This window comes from Lepus europaeus, chromosome 13 (assembly GCF_033115175.1).
Source record: "Lepus europaeus isolate LE1 chromosome 13, mLepTim1.pri, whole genome shotgun sequence".
NCBI classification, from domain to species: domain Eukaryota; kingdom Metazoa; phylum Chordata; class Mammalia; order Lagomorpha; family Leporidae; genus Lepus; species Lepus europaeus.
The window spans coordinates 58,505,591-58,523,486 of record NC_084839.1 but is presented as its reverse complement, the minus strand read 5'-3'; the positions used below and the strand labels follow the sequence as shown (position 1 = coordinate 58,523,486).

The window sequence follows — 17,896 nt, the reverse complement described above, 5'->3', positions numbered from 1 at the left end:
CCCAGCTCATGGCAACTTTTTTTGTTAGTAAATTCACATAGGTGGAATAAATACCTGCCAAAGCCATTTCTTGAGGGGCCTGCGGGAAGGTAGAATGCAAAAGGAAGTAGAAAACTCTACTTGATATCTGCTTCCCTACTCTACTGTCTCCATCGAAAACCTAGGTTTATGGAGAGAAAGAACTGTAAATAAAGCTTTTTTTTTTTTCTTCAAATGAGGAAGTTGAAAATTTTATTATGTTTCTTATTTTTGCTGCAGAGCTACTGCGTCACTGTATAAAACAACACCAGTAAATGCAGTATATTGCAAAATTAAGGCAGTATTGTTCTTTCTCTGACACTGTACAACTAACAAAAACCGTTCTGCATTCCCAGTTATTTCCAATGGAAAGATCATTACATATTTTGACCTCAATCCGGGGATGCGTATAAGCAAATTACAATATTACATAGGGCTTAAGATACCAATGTTATCCTTGAATTACATTATTTATATAACTAGTTTTTACTACTGATAACTTCATGTATTCTGAATACTAGTGCCTAGAATCTAGTATAAAAATCAAAAGGTACTGTGAAAAAGATGCATTTTGTATTCATCTGCAGTCATTACAAAGCTAAGGGATATTTTCTTCCAGTAACAGAGTTGAAAGTAGTATTTCTTTCCATCAATATTGCTAAAAGTTGCTATTTTAAGTCCTGTCCACCACTAATCTAAGATAAACTGTGCTAGATTAAGTTATTCAATACTAGTTTATGTAAGGGTTCCACTTCCATTCCTCAATAGACTTTATATATTTCTCATAGGCTTCTTCACTCATTAGTTCATCTGGTTCTGAAGAGCTACTCAGTGTCATTTTGATCAGCCAACCATCTTCATAACAAGATTGGTTGATGAGTCCTGAGTGTTCTGCAAGGACTTCATTAATTTCAGTTAATTCTCCTGATAGAGGAGAATAGAGTTCACTAGCAGCTTTCACACTTTCCAAAACACCAAACTCATGTGGCTCATAAAAAAAATGAAAACTTTAGAAGGTTCCAGTAATGATGATGTACCTCATATCAGACCATCTTCCTTGTTTTTTCAATTTTGTCCCAACTTCAGGCAGACTACAATAAACAACATCTCCCAAAGCTTGCTGTGCAAAATTGCAATTCCCACGGTTTCTATACCATTTTCTGTTGTTATCCATTCATGTTTCTCTGTGAATTTATGTACCAAGATCAGAGCAGATCCCGTGCACAGCATCCGGACAGCACCCATCTGCTGTCACCAGGGCAGAAGTTAGCAGGGTGCGGTAGGCACCGAAGCCATGAGCAGGCTGCAGGCTGCAGCCCCCATGCTCTGGGCCACTAGTAGCACCATCGTAAATAAAGCTTTGAAGAGCTTTTTCATGGTAGATTTAGTGTACAAACAGGGCTAATTTAGAGATCAAAGAATATAGTACGATGCAATGTTAAAAGGAGATAGTCTACCATCCTCCTCACCTCTCTTGCCTTATGTTGCTTAAGGACGGTAACATTGCTCCAGTTAAAAATAATAACAATACAAGATATCTACTAAGCACTCACCATGTCCCAATTATTGTGGTAAGAGTTTTATTCACCACAACAACTTATGAAACAGGTATTACTTTTATTCTCATTTAACAGAGCTGAAAACTAACTTCCCACAGTGCCCAACTATTAAAAGTTAAAGCTATGGGCCTAGAGTTGTGGCTCAGAGGGTTAAGCTCCTGCCTACAGCGCTGGCTTCCCATGTGGGTACTGGTTTGGGTCCTGGTTGCTCCACTTCCAATCCAGCTCCCTACTAATGTATGCCTGGGAAAGCAGTGGAAAATGGCCCAAGTGCTTGGGCCCCTACACCCAAGTAGGAGATTCAAAGAAGTTCCAGGCCGATGGTTTTGGCCTGGCCTAGCCCTGCCCATTGTAGCCATTTGGGGAGTCAACCAGCAAATGGAAGATTTGTCTCTCTGTCTCTCGCCCTCTCTCTGTAACTCTGACTTTCAAATAAACAAAAAAGAAAGAAAGAAAAATAAAAAGAAATAAACCTTTGGAAAAAAATGAGTTAAAGCTATGCTGCAACTGTCTTTTACCAACTTTATTGTTCAGCTTATCCACTGTATCCCCAAAACCTAGAAAAGTATCTGGCACATAGTAGGCCTTAAAGAATAATTGATGAATCAACTCATGAATATACATCTCATAAATTAAATATGTAAGAGTGCCTTATAGGTAATACATCATACTTTAATTCTTAAAGCAAATGAAATTTTTTATTTACTTATTTAAAACGCAGAGTTACAAAGAGAGAGGGAGAGGCACAGAAAAACAGAGACCTTCCATCCACTGGTTCACTTTCCAAATGGCCACAATGACCAGGGCTGGACAATGCCTAAGTCAGGAGTCTGGAACTCCACCCAGGTCTCCCATGTGTGTAGGAGGGGCCCAAGTACTTGAGCCACCTTCTGCTGCTTTCCTAGATGCATTAGCAGGAAGCTGGGTAGGAAGTAGAGCAGCTGGGACACAAACTGACACTCAAATAGGATGCTGGCATAGAAGGCAGCAGCTTAACCTACTATACCACAATGCCAGCCCTGAAATGTTTTTAAAAAACAAAATGATGTCCTGGCCGGCGCCACGGCTCACTAGGCTAATCCTCCGCCTGTGACGCTGGCACCCCGGGTTCTAGTCCCAGTTGGGGCGCTGGATTCTGTTCTGGTTGCTCCTCTTCCAGTCCAGCTCTCTGCTGTGGCCCAGGAGGGCAGTGGAGGATGGCCCAAGTCCATGGGCCCTGCATCCGCATGGGAGACCAGGAGGAAGCGCCTGGCTCCTAGCTTTGGATTGGCACAGCACGCTGGCTGTAGCGGCCATTTGGGGGGTGAACGAATGGAAGGAAGACCTTTCTCTCTGTCTCTCTCTAACTCTGCCTGTCCAAAAAAAAAAAAAAGTCCTATTCCTAAAACAATTTTTACTAAAAAAAGAATTTCTGTGGTACCAAGAAACATCTGATGGGCAAAGCCAGCAAAAAGGTGTGAAAGATGCAACAATTGAGGCTGGTGCTGTGGAGCAGTGGGTAAAGCCACTACCTGCAGTGTCAGCATCCCATATGGGCACCAGTTCAAGTCCCAGCTGCTCCACTTCTGATCCAACTCTCTGCTATGGCCTGGGAAAGCATAAGAAGATGGCCCAAGTTCTTGAGCCCCTGAACCTCTGTGGGAGACCGAGGAGAAGCTCCTGGCTCCTGGCTTCAGATCGGCACAGCTTAGGCCATTATAGTCATCCGGGGAGTGAACCAGGGGATGGAAGACCTCTCTCTCAGCCTCTACCTCCCTGTAACTCTGCTTTTCAAATAAATAAATAAATACATCTTTAAAAAAAAAAAAAAAAAAGAAGCAACAATTAAGTGCATTAACAAGGCACTTAAAAATGACATCTCAGTGCAGGTATCTGGCCTAGCAGCTAAGATGACACCTGCACCTCACCTAGGAGTATCTAGATTTGATTTCTACTCTGCTCCCAATTCCAGCTTCCTGCCAGTTCAGACTCTGTGAAGTAGCTGGTGATGGATCATAAATCGCTGGGTCCCTGTCCACCCTATGGGATACCTGGATTAAATTTCTGCCTCCCAGCTTTAGCCTGACCCAGCCCTGGCCATTGAGGATGGTTGGAGAGTAAACTAATGCATGCTAGCTCTATGTCTGTCTCTCAACTTAAAAATAAATGAATAAATAGACATCTCAATATAATTTATATTACTGACCAGAAATATCTGTAATGATATTGCTTCTATCTTGAATCAATTAAGTCTTCCTCATATCCTGCTCTTTCCTTATTACCCTTTCTTACTACTGTTCTAAAGAAAAAGCTTGAAAATACTAGAAGAGCCATTTTCTTTCTCAAAATCCAAAAATGCTTTTTAAAAAAATCATTAAAGACAGCTATTTTCAATTTAATCCAAATCAAACAAAACAAACATGCAGGCCGAAGAAATTAATTTCTGGCTAAATCACAGAAAAATGAATATACTGGTAAATTTCCTAAAAAGTACTATGAATACTACACTGTGGACAAAAAGCATTCAAGCAGTCCTTGTCCTTTCATATTTGCAAATCTCAAGATTAAGTAAATTATGAGACTTAATAAAACTGAAAGATAAAAGGGAAATATGAAGAGGTTTTTCATGTGAATATTTTTAAATGTTGTTCAAAAACAATATCCACAAAAGAATGAAATATTGTTTCATTTCATTCTATTTTACTTTTCCATTAGAATTCTTGGCGGGGCAGGGGTGGAATCAGGAAGATAAAATTATCAGCTGAAAATACTCAAATACTGAAAATGGTCGCAAGGTTGCTTTCATAACACAATTGAACAGCAATGTTTAATACAGCAAACTGGGGCGGAAGGAGTGTTTTGGTTGTTTTCTACATGCTAACATACAAAGTTATAAAAGTTCAGTGATAAGGATATGCTGAACATTCTCACCTGTGCTGGAAAACTGCACATATCTCCTAATGCTCTAAGCAACGCATTTCAACAGTCACTTTCAGCTCCAAATCACTCATTTAGCAGACTGCCTTTCCCACAACACTTGGCTGTCAGCTATCAGCTCTATTCTCACCTCTTATTCTTCATCACCAGTATTTTGATAGTTGTGTAACTCTGTCCATTCATCTGCTTTATCAGTATTAATAACAGAAAAATCAATTCAAAATATTAAAAAGGCCACTTAAAAGTCTTCCTCAAGCATGTCAGACATCTTACTGTTCTGATCAATATTTGCACCTAGAGTAGGCAGTACAATGTATAAAAAGAACAGGGCTAATTCATAGTGTACTGAAGCAAGTTATGTTTCTCTCTAGTCTTGGTTTCCTTATTAAAATGGGAATAACTGTTGAACTTTAGAGTTATTGTGAGAATTAAATGAAATAACACAAAGATTCATCTGATTCCAAATGCATTGCTCTTAACCACCACGTTTAGTTTATCACTCTGGTAAAAGAAATAAGGATATGGGGCTGGCGATGTACCTCAGCTCAGAAGGAGCCCCAAATTATTTGGACTTAATAGACCATAAAATGTTGTAATGCTTTTATTGTTATAAATTGCTATGTCCCTAAAAATAATGCACATTAAATATCAGACACAAAAGTATAAGGCAATGGATATCAAAATGTTTTGTCATTTAGAACCATGATTATATAATAAATTCTAAAACTTAAAAAATGGAACGTACCTTAAAAAGTGTTACAGTGATTTCAATGTTTTCAGGAACAGGCCACACAACAACACCACGGTATGGATTTTTTATTCCAGGTTGCCAGCTATGAGCCTACCAGAATAAAAATGAAAGCTTCAATTATGAAGTACAGGAAATGTAATGTTAACAAATTACAAACATTTACAAACTCTACTTAACTATCCATTAGAGCTATAACAAACATGTTAAATTAAATAAACAAAATTGTTTAATGATATAAAACTTGTCAAGCATTAAGCGGGGGCTGTGGCATGGTTACCTGCCACCTGTGGTGCCTGCATTCCATTTGGGAGCCAGATAGAGTCTCAGCTGCTCCACTTCTGATCCAGCTCTCTGCTATGGCCTGGAAAAGCAGTGGAAGACGGCCCAAGTCCTTGGGCCCCTGCACCTGTGTGGGAGACCTGGAAGAAGCTCCTGGCTCCTGGCTTCCTAGCACAGCTCCAACCATTTCGGCCAACTGGGGAGTGAACCAGCAGATGGAAGACTACTCTCTCTCAGCCTCTCCTTCTCTCTCTATGTAACTCTTTCAAATAAATAAGTAATCTTAAAAAAAAAAAAAAAAAGCAGGCCATGACAGTCATATCTGGTAAGAATTATAAATTGCCATCTGTAAACAAAGCCTTAACTAACCTCCTCAAAAACACAGGCGAAAAAGAAGATGTAAAAATGAAATGTTTCATGTTTTCAAAAGCTACTAATTGGGCCAGCATGATGCTGGCATCCCAAATGGGCAATTAGTTCATGTCCTGGCTGCTTCACTTCCAAATCAGCTCCCTGATAGTGTGCCTGGGAAAGTCAGCAGAAGATGGCCCAAGTGTTGGGATCCTGCTGCCCACATGGGAGACCTGGATGAAGCTCCTGGCTCCTGACTTAGGCCTAGCCCAGCTCCAACTGATGCCACCATCTAGGGAGTAAACTAGAAGATGGAAGGATCTCTTTCTGTCTCTCCCTCTCTCTATGATTAACTTTCAAAATAGTAAGTCAATCTTAAAAAAAAAAAAAAAAAAAGTGGGGTTAGCAATGTGGCACTGCGGATAAAGCAGCCACCTGCAGAGCTGGCATCCCATACAGGCACTGGTTCGAGTCCCGCCTGTTCCATTTCCAATCCAGGTCCCTGCTAATGCAACCTTGGAAAGCAGCAGAAGATGGCCCAAGTGCATGAGATCCTGCACTCATGTGGGAGATCCATAAGAGGCTTCTGACTCTTGGAAATGTGTGTTTGGAATTAACTAATTTGGGAATTATTCAAATACAGATTATACTGAAAGCTTAAGAATACATATGAGCCCATGAGAGTGAGTAAGAAATAGAAAAGAAAAAGGTCCAAGAACTGAAACTTAGAGGACAAGGAAATGAGGAGGAATCAGCAAAGCTGTAGCAGTGAAGTACAAGGAAAACTCAAGCAGGTGGCATCCTAGAAGTCTAGTGAAGCAAATGTTCCTTTAGGGAAGGGAACAATCACCTCTACAAATATTGATGAAAGGTCAAATAAGATGAGGCCAGGACAATCACCACTGGATTTAGCAAAGCAAAAGTTATCAATAACTTCACAAGAGCATTTTAAATGGAGTGATAAGAACAAAAGTTTGGAATAAATTCAAGAAAAAATATGAATAAAGAAACTAAAGATAGCAAATCCACTCAACTCCTCTGAGGTGGTCTGAAAGAGAAAGAAACAGGTTTTTGCTAGGGAAAGAAATAATATCAGAGAAAAATATTTTTAAGAATTGAAAAAAAAAATTTTTTTTGACAGGCAGAGTGGACAGTGAGAGAGAGAGAGACAGAGAGAAAGGTCTTCCTTTGCCGTTGGTTCACCCTCTAATGGCCGCCGCGGCTGGCGCGCTGCGACCGGCGCATCACGCTGATCTGAAGCCAGGAGCCAGGTGCTTCTCCTGGTCTCCCATGGGGTGCAGGGCCCAAGCACTTGGGCCATCCTCCACTGCACTCCCTGGCCACAGCAGAGAGCTGGCCTGGAAGAGGGGCAACCGGGACAGAATCCGGTGCCTCGACCGGGACTAGAACCCGGTGTGCCGGCACCACAAGACGGAGGATTAGCCTAGTGAGCCGCGGTGTCGGCTGAAAATATTTTTATACTGAGTTAAAAGGGAAATCTGAATGATGCAGAAGAGAGAAGGGAAAATTACTAGAGTAATATCCTTAATAATGTACAATAGGACAGACTGACCTTTTCTAGAAGCACAGACTATTCTTCCATAACAAGAAAGAATATATGAGTGCAGATGCATACCAGGAAGATATAACAAATGAGGAAACTGTGGAACACACTTGCCCACAATCACACAGCAAATGAAATTATTTCGATTTTTTAAAAAAGATTTATTGTATTTATTTGAAAGAGTTATGTAGAGAAGTAGAGACAGAGAGAGAGGTCTTCCTCTTAAAAAAAAAAAAAAAAAGCAGGCCATGACAGTCATATCTGGTAAGAATTATAAATTGCCATCTGTAAACAAAGCCTTAACTAACCTCCTCAAAAACACAGGCGAAAAAGAAGATGTAAAAATGAAATGTTTCATGTTTTCAAAAGCTACTAATTGGGCCAGCATGATGCTGGCATCCCAAATGGGCAATTAGTTCATGTCCTGGCTGCTTCACTTCCAAATCAGCTGGTTCACTCCCCAGATGGCCACGGCCAGAACTGAGCTGATCCCAGGTCAAGAGCCAGGTGCTTCTTCCAGGTCTCCCATGTGGGTGCAGGGGCCCAAGGACATGGGCCATCTTCTACTGCTTTCCTAGGCCATAGCAGAGAGCTAGATTGGAAGAGGAACAGCCAGCACTAGAACCAGCGCACAACTGGGATGCCGGTGCTTAAGGCCAGGGCTTTAACCTGCTGTGCCACAGCGCAGGCCTCAAGCACAATTTCGATTTGAACCCAGGCTACAGAACTGAGACTCAAGATCATCAAAACTGATGTCCATGTAAATCTGATTACATCTTAGTTAAAATGCCAGCAGGGATACAGGTTTAACAAAGCACTCCAAATCCCACACACAAATTGTCAGTAATTTTTCTTCTATGCTTGTTTTATTGCACCCCAATTACAGAACTTCAGGTTAGGAGAGGCAAATTGATTCGCTATAACAAAAGAATTAGCACATCATAGTCAAAGGTAAGAAACATATTTTTGTTGATTTAAAAACATCTTCAGAGATTATTCCATTTCTTTGCCTATTTCCATGACTATTCACAGTCCTGGAACAAAAACTCCAAAGTAAACAATCTATATTTTGTGAGCTTGTTTGGAGGTTCTAGTAGGGGAGCACAGCTATTTGTATACCCTTGACCGAAGACCGGTCCTCCTCTAGCGGGGAAGGTTGTCCTCTTCGACCAAGCGCGCAGCCTCAAGAGGGATGCACATGGAGCGGTGAGGGAGGAAAGGGACACCCACCCAGCCAGCCAGATCAGCCGAATCAACCCTGGTGATCAATGGGGTGACAGATCTCGCAGCCAGATTGCCCTCACATCCAAAAATTTATATTTTGAAAAATAAATTTCTACTCATCTTAAGTAATCCTTACTTGAAACTACACTTTACATACAACAATCCTAACTCTCAGTACTATGACAACAAAGCTATTTCTCTGTTTCCTTCAAGTGTCCCATAATTATATTTTATAGCATTCCTATGAAATAGAAGCATAAGGTATAATAACTAAACCTTTCTCCTTAGCCACAACAGAAAATATAGAATATATATAAAATTCTCATTGGAAAAAAAAAAAGAGTTTTCAAACCACCTAGGGAGACTAATCCAGGCTTAGATAGGGAAATCAAACAAACGAAGAGTAAACACCTTGCCTTATTCCATACCAGTAATCAACAGAAGAACTCAGACACGTGACTCAGAGTTCTTCACTTAATCCATATCATACCAAATTGTAACCCAGATTCACAGTGAATTCAAGAAAACAGTCTTCCATTTCTAAGAACTTAACATTTTCATGTATGACAAAGAGATCAAAAGTGGAAGAAGCAGGGAATGTGGAGACCTCCTAACATGGGAAGAAACAAGATTGTAGACTCATACTTTCCTCTGGTACTCTAAAGCCTGATCCTCTCATGACATCTTACACTCATCAGTCTTAGATGGGAGAATGGTAATTAAAGAGTTCTGAGCAAACAAAACTGCAATTCTGCTTAACAAACTAAAATCTTGTTGTTGTTGTTTTAACAAAAGGAGACAGAAATGTGCAGTTCCAAGTTGCTAATACACTGCCACTTTCTTACCATTCTATCCAGAATCCTCAGCAAAAAAGGTCAAAGTTAGAGTACCTGCATTTTGATACTCCTTTTTGGATTACCCAACCTGGTTGAGTCAACACACTGTAACAATATCAATTAGCCTAGCAATGTAGCTAACAATAAGTATAGCCAATGCCAACTTTATATTGTTAGCTAATTATTATAAACTAGAGTAAAAGAATAAAGGACCAGTGACATAGACTGGAGAAGAAATCAAGGATGTACAAAGTGGCAAACATGAAAAAAACTTTACCCCGTACATCAGTAACTCAAGAATCTGGGGGTTGGCTGACGCCGCGGCTCAACAGGCTAATCCTCCGCCTTGTGGCGCCGACACCCCGGGTTCTAGTCCCAGTCGGGGTGCCGGATTCTGTCCCGGTTGTCCCTCTTCCAGGCCAGCTCTCTGCTGTGGCCAGGGAGTGCAGTGGAGGATGGCCCAAGTCCTTGGGCCCTGCACCCCATGGGAGACGAGGAGAAACACCTGGCTCCTGGCTTCGGATCAGCGCTATGTGCCGGCCGCAGTGTGGCAGCCATTGGAGGGTGAACCAACGGCAAAGGAAGACCTTTCTCTCTGTCTCTCTCTCTCTCACTGTCCACTCTGCCTGTCAAAAAAATAAATAAATAAAAGAATCTGGGGGCTGGGACTGCTTCAGAGCAGATAAAGCTGCTGCCTGAGGTGCCAGGATCCCATACAGGTGCCAGTTTAAGTCCTGGCAGCTCCACTTCCAATCCACCTCGCTGCTAATGTACCTGGGAAAGCAGCAACAGATGACCCAAGTGATTGGGCCCTTGCACCCATGTGGCAGACCTGGAAGAAGCTCCTAGCTCCTAGCTTCCGATTAGCCCTGCTCTGGCCATTGCAGCCATTTGGAACCAGCAGATGGAAGATCTCTCCCAGCTCTGGCCATCGCAGCCATTTGGAACCAGCAGATGGAAGATCTCTCTCTTTCTCTCTCTCTGTCTCTCTCTAACTCTGCCTTTCAAATAAATAAATAAATATTTTTAAAAAATTCTGAAAGGAGAAAAAGAAAAGTCTATACAGAAAATTAATAACTATAGTAGTAAACACCTAATTATGCTCACAAAGACAACAATTTAGCTTTCAAGAAGTTGATATATAAAAAAGAACATCGTATTGGCAAAACATCAGCATTACAAGAACCCTGTTCAGTTTTCATTCAGGTTAATAAAAAAATTTCCTTAGAAAACAATTAGGCACAGAAGCACATGTACAGCTGTTTACTTCCTTAGTATAGGTATGAAAACCAGGTTAATTAATCATTTGCCAATATCCTAGAACAGACAACAGTAAAAAGGATTAGGACACATTATTCAGGTCGCTTTATACAGCTTCTCTAACTTTTAAAAACACATCACAGATACTCTGGTGTCTGCCAATGGCAGATCAAGGAAAAAATGCAACATTTCTGCATTTTGGGTACTGACTCTATAAAATGCCTCATTATCTGATGCTTTCATGTCATATATATCTGGTACCTACTATAAAACTAAATACAGAGTAAGAACTCATCATTTCTTATTCCTGCAAAATCAAAATATTTCACTGAAAATCTATTACAACTGCTATTTATTTATTAAACTGGTAATTTTCAGTTTTTACAAATGCATATATCCACATGTTTAAGATGCCATCTGTAACATCATCTGAGAGTTGCCAACATCACGTCCACTGGATAAAGCTCTACAAGTTGGCCGGCGCCGTGGCTCAACAGGCTAATCCTCCGCCTTGCGGCGCCGGCACATAGGGTTCTAGTCCTGGTCGGGGTGCCAGATTCTATCCCGGTTGCCCCTCTTCCAGGCCAGCTCTCTGCTATGGCCCGGGAAGGCAGTGGAGGATGGCCCAAGTCCTTGGGCCCTGCACCTGCATGGGAGACCAGGAGAAACACCTGGCTCCTGGCTTCGGATCAGCGAGATGCGCCGGCCGCAGCAGCCATTGGAGGGTGAACCAACAGCAAAAAGGAAGACCTTCCTCTCTGTCTGTCTCTCTCTCTCTCTCACTATCCACTCTGCCTGCCCCCACCACCACCCCCCCCCCCAAAAAAAAAAGCTCTACAAGCTGTATCTTCCACTTGACATGGTGGCACATTTTAAACGATGATGCACAACCACAGAGCAACAAAGAAAAGGTGGCAATGCCATAAAAAAATTGGTGGTGAGTATCTTAAAGTTCCAGTTTCCCAACAGAATTCTCTCATCTGTCTGTAAGCTCTAATTTCTAGTTAGAAAACAGGAATTAAGACCACAGAACTACTCTGCCATAACTTCTGTGGTCTATCATAATTGCCCTGTTTTATCACAATACACATAATACTAAAGAATAACCCACTAAGCATATGCAAATCAATTGCAGCCTGACAAAATGTTTGTTATAAATGTGTGCTTTGGGGCAGGCATTGTGGCATAGCAGGTAAAGCCGTTGCCTATGGCACCAGCACCCCATATGGGCACCAGTTCAAGTCCTGGCTGCTCCACTTCCAATCCAGCTCCCTGCTAATGTGCCTGGAAAAGCAGAGAAAGATGGCCAAGGTGCTTGGGCCCCTGCTAACCATACGAAAGACTGGTAAGATCATGGTCCCTGGATTTGGCCTGGTGCAGCCCTGGCAGTTGTGGTCATTTGGGGAGTTAACCAGTGGATGGAAGACCTCTCTCTCTTTCTCTCTCTCTCAAATAAATGAAATAAATCTTTAAAATAAATAAATAAATGTATGCCTTAAGGAGAAGAGGTAAGGAAGCTGCATTTTGTACTAATCAGCCATAGCAATTATTTTTTTCAATCTAAAATGATTCTGTATTAAGTTCTTTATATATTTAGCTATAAGAACAGACATGTACCAAAAGAGAGAGAGCAATAAACTTAGAACTAAACTTTAATTATGTAAGGCAAAGCGTGTTATTATTTTACTGTCTAAATTGACAATCAGTGATCTGACTTATCTGAGTGTTAATTCTAAATTTCTATCCACCAATATTTTAAATAAGAGGTGCACTGAGAATGAAGAAAGATAAATAGTAAGCTACACAGTTAACCAAGAAAGAAAAAAAAAAAAAAAGCAGATTACTGTGTAGTCGAAAATCTTTGCAAAATATGATTAAAAGTTAAAACCAGACTATGTTCTGGCCAAAACATACAGAGATCTGTTTTTCTTAGGCACTTCAATAGCACTTAGTAGCAAATAATGCATATATTTAAAGGAAAAGTTCAGAAAACACAAGAGTCCTAAAAAAAAAAAAATGACTCTAGCCTTTGGATTTAATATAATTGATACGTAACTAAAAGAACAGCTAGGGACAAGTTTTTTTCAAGAATTCTGAAATATGAATTTCAAGTTTCTCATAGTTTCTATAACTGGCTTTTTATTTCCTTATTTAACTAGTAAGTACAAATTCTAAAATAATATTTTCATAAAAATAAGCGTACTACATACTTACATATATGCTATAAACTACATACTATATATACATTATCATAAGTTAACCCATCATGGGCTCTCATGAACTCTCCCAAAAAAAGTACACCTATGTTTCACAAGAACATGTAATCACTCCAAAGTACAGCCATCACTCAGTGTCTGTGGAGGACTGGGTTCTAGGACACCCTCAGATAACAAATCTACAGATGTTCAATTCTTTATACAAAATGGTGTAGTATTTGCACATAGACTACACACATCCTCCTGCATACTTTAAATCATCTCCAAATTATTTATAACACTTGAAATAACATAAATGCAAAGTAACCCATTGTTATAATGTATTTTTTAGAAATAACAAAATAATGTCTATATACGTTCAGTACAAACACAAACTTTTCTCTAACATTCTCGGCTTGACTGAATCCATAGATATAGAACTTACAGATACAGAAGATTGGCTACATCCAGGAGGGGTAAAATACAGAGAACATTACAACTACAAAAAAATAGTCCAATAAATAATTTATCTTAAAATATATTCTGAGAAAATCAATTTGTAGTCTCATGTTTGTTTTTCATCATCTGGATTCAAACAATATTTAATGACACTTGCTATAATATGAAAAAGAATCTAGACGTAACAGAAAAGTTACTTGAAAGACTTTTAAAAGTACAATGATAGGAGGACATTATAGTACAGAGGCTTAAGCCACACATGGGAAGCCCACATCCCAAATCACCCATATCCCATAACGAAGTGCTACTTAGCTTTGGATCCAGCTACTCACTAAGAAGCAATGGATGAGGCTGGTCCTGTGGCTCACTAGTCTAATCCTCCGCCTGCGGCAATGGCACCCAGGGTTCTAGTCCCAGTTGGGGTGCCAGATACTAGTCCCGGTTGCTCCTCTTCCAGTCCAGCTCTCTGCTGTGGCCCAGGAGGGCAGTGAAGGATGGCCCAAGTGCTTGGGTCCCTGCACTCGCATGGAAGACCGGGAGGAAGCACCTGGCTCCTGGCTTCGGATCGGCACAGCGCACCGGCCATGGCGGCCATTAGGGGAGTGAACCAACGGAAGGAAGACCTTTCTATCTCTCTCTCATTGTCAGCCTGCAGCACCGGCATCCCATATGGGTGCCGGGTTCTAGTCCCGGTTGCTCTTCTTCCAGTCCAGCTCTCTGCTGTGGCCCAGGAAGGCAGTGGAGGATGGCCCAAGTGCTTGGATCCCTGCACCTGCATGGGAGACCAGGATGGGAGACCAGGAGGAAGCACCTGGCTCCTGGCTTCCAATCGGTGCAGAGCCAGCCGTAGAGGCCATCTGGGGAGTGAACCAGCAGAAGGAAAACCTTTCTCTCTGTCTCTCTCTCTCTCTCTCTCACTATCTATAACTCTGTCAAATAAAAAAAAAAAAGCAATGGATGATAGCTCAAGTACTTGAGTCCCTGCCACCCATGTGGGAGATCCAGATGAAGTTCTTACCTCCTGGATTTGGCCTAGCTCAGTCCTGGATGCTGCAGCCATTTGGGGAGTGAACCAGCAAACAGATGATCAGTCAATGGATACCTCTCTCTCTCTCTCTCTCTCTCTCTCTCTCTCTCTCTAGCTCTCTCTCTGCCTTTACAATAAATAATAAATCTTTTTAAAATGTAAGTAAATAAAATTTAATGTCAAATAAGGATTATAAGGATATTCTGAATTGATCTGTAAGCTAATGTGTAACTCTCTTTTAGAAAATAAGTGCTAGGGCTGGCACTGTGGCGTAGCAGGTAAAGCCGCCACCTGCAGTGCTGGCATCCCATATGGGTGCCGGTTCTAGTCCCAGCTGCTCCAATTCCAATCCAACTCTCTGCTATGGCCTAGGAAAGCTGTAGAAGATGGCCCAAGTCCTTTGGCCCCTGCACCAGCATGGGAGACACAAAAGAAGCTCCTGGCTCCTAGCTTCGGATAGGCACAGCTCCAGCCATTGCAACCAATTGAGGAGTGAACCAACGGATGGAAGACCTCTCTCTCTGCTTCTCCTTCTCTCTCTGTGTAACTCTGACTTTCAAATAAATAAATAAATCTTTAAAAAAAAAAGAATTACTATCTAATTCTTTTTTTTTTTTCAGTTATTTATCTATTTATTTATTTATTTTTTTGACAGGCAGAGTTAGTGAGAGAGAGAGAGAGACAGAGAGAAAGGTCTTCCTTCTGCTGGTTCACCCCCCAAATGGCCACTACGGCCGGCGCACAGTGCCCATTGGAAGCCAGGAGCCAGGTGCTTCCTCCTGGTCTCCCATGCAGGTACAGGGCCCAAGCATTTGGGCCATCCTCCACTGCCTTCCCGGGCCACAGCAGAGAGCTGGACTAGAAGAAGAGCAACCGGGACAGAACCAGCGCCCCAACCAGGACTAGAACCCTGGGTGCCGTTGCCACAGGCAGAGGATTAGCCTAGTGAGCTGTGCACCGGCCTTACTATCTAATTCTTAAAAGGCAAAAAATCACTTTCTACTGATTGCTGAGAACACCTGGAACTATTTCTAAAGTTCATAAATATAATTATATTCATCTATTACACTTAGTGGATAATCTATATTGATCTTTTCCACAGAAGCTTAAGACCATATCAACAGCACTGACTGACAGAAGACCCCATGTTTACTTTTAGCATACTTTTTCATACAAAAACCTATTTTAAAAAGTATCCTAATCATAATGCCTAAAAATATAAATATATTAGGAGTCCTCAAAAAGTTCATGAAAAAGTGTATTATGAGAAACTATGTATAGATTTCAAAAGGTTAGGATTCTTTTTGGTACCAAAATAGACAACTCCACATTCCACAAACTTTTTCAGGCATCCTTGTATGCTTTTCAGAAGATGCTGTACATAATGGAAAGCACCTGGTTTTTTTTTTTTTTGTTTTTTTGTTTTTTGGTTTTTTTTTTTTTTTGACAGGCAGAGTGGACAGTGAGAGAGAGACAGAGAGAGAGGTCTTCCTTTTGCCGTTGGTTCACCCTTCAATGGCCACCGCGGCCGGCGCACCGTGCTGATCCGAAGGCAGGAGCCAGGTGTTTCTCCTGGTCTCCCATGGGGTGCAGGGCCCAAGCACGTGGGCCATCCTCCACTGCCTTCCCAGGCCATAGCAGAGAGCTGGCCTGGAAGAGGGGCAACCGGGACAGAACCCGGTGCCCCGACCGGGACTAGAACCCAGTGTACCGGTGCCGCAAGGCAGAGGATTAGCCTGTTGAGCCATGGCGCCGGCGGTTTTTGTTTTTTAAAGATTTATTTTATTTATTTGAAAGACAGAGTTAGAGAGAGAGGTAGAGCCAGAGCGAGAATGAGAGAGAGAGAGAGAGAGACTCCATCCACTGGTTCACTCCCTAAATGACAACGGCCAGAGCTGAGCTGAGCTGATCCAAAGCTAGGAGCCAGGAACTTTTTCCAGGTCTCCCACACAGGTGCAGAGTCCCAAGGACTTGAGCCATCTTCTACTGCTTTCCCAGGCCATAGCAGAGAGCTGGATCGGAAATAGAGCAGCCAGGACTTGAATCGGGGCTGGGGCTTTAACCCACTGTGCTGTACATACCACAGGCCCTGTTGTTTTTTATTTATTTATTTTTATTTTTTATTTTTTTGAGAGGTGGAATTAAAGAGAGAAGAGAGACAGAAAGGTCTTCTATCTGCTGGTTCACTGCCTAAACAGACATAACAGACAGCTAGGCTGATCCCAAGCAGGAGTCAATAACCTTCTCTGGGTCTCCCACACAGGTGTAGGGGCCCAAGCACTTGGGCCATCCTCTACTACTTCCCAGGCCATAGCAGAGAGCTGGATCAGAAGAGCAGCTAGGACATCAAGCAGCATCCATTTGGGATGCTGGTGCCACAGGTGGAGGCTTAGCCTACTACACCACAGCATCAGTCCCTGGAAGTTTTTATATTGCTGGAGTGAGTGCTTGGTAATTTCCTGAAAGTTAAAAACTATCTACCTTATTACCCAGTATTCCACCTCTAGGTATATGCCCAAGAGAAACAAAAATATTTGTCCCTTAAAATACATGAAAACACTGTTTATAGTAACTTTATTCACAACAGTGAATATTCACAATAGTAAAACACTCAGAAAAGAAACAAATGTTCATCAACAGAAGAAAAGATAATCAAATTGTTGTATATCCATATGGCAGAACACTACCTAGCAATAAAAAAAAAATGATAACCGACCAAAAGACACAAAAGCATGAAAAAATATCAAACACATTATGTGGAGCAAATGAAGCTAGAAATATTGACATGAAATTCAAGAACAAGCAAAATTAGTATGGTGATAAGAAAGCAAAACATTGGTTTCCTCTGAGGGTTCAGAATTGAGTAGAAGAAGAACAAAGGAAAAAGTGATGAAAATTGTCCTTATCTTGGTAGGAGTGGTAATTATATAAGCATACATGCCAATTAAAATTCAGTGAATTGTATAATTAAGATCTGTGTATTATACTGAATGTAATTTATCTCAATAAAATGAAATTTTTAAGATGTCCTTAATTAAAACCTCAAAAAATTTAAATTTCAAATAAAATTGATAAATTTTTTCTTACATACTCAAAAGTCTACCTCAGGAAAAACCAACATTTAATAAACATGATTAAAGTTATTGTACACTTATAAAAATATATTGGAGCTGGTATTGTGGCATAGAGGGTAAAATGGCCACCTACAACACTGGCATCCCATATAGTCACCTGTTCAAGTCCCAGCTGCTCCACCTCTAATCCAGTTCTCTGGTATTGTGCCTAAGAAAGCAGTGGAGGATGACCCAAGTCCTTGGGTCCCTGTACCCACATGGGAGATCCAGAAGAAATTTCTGGCTCCTGGCTTTGGACCAGCCCAGCTCCAGCCATTGCAGCTATTTGAGTAAACCAATGGATCTCTGTCTCTTTATCTCATTCTCTCTCTAACTCATTCATA

General features: G+C 41.3%; 1 protein-coding gene and 1 pseudogene across 4 annotated transcripts in view; both read right to left on the bottom strand.

Annotated features, from left to right (window-relative positions):
• Positions 1-17,896, bottom strand: part of EHBP1 (EH domain binding protein 1) — a 378,411-nt gene that overhangs the window by 312,893 nt on the left and 47,622 nt on the right. For all 4 annotated transcript variants that reach the window (XM_062209516.1, XM_062209514.1, XM_062209518.1 and 1 more), the window contains exon 4: positions 5,239-5,334. In XM_062209516.1, the coding sequence (XP_062065500.1) occupies positions 5,239-5,334 (96 nt within the window). The remainder of the gene's footprint in view (positions 1-5,238; positions 5,335-17,896) is intronic.
• On the bottom strand, positions 749-1,365 carry LOC133772960 (glycine cleavage system H protein, mitochondrial-like; annotated as a pseudogene).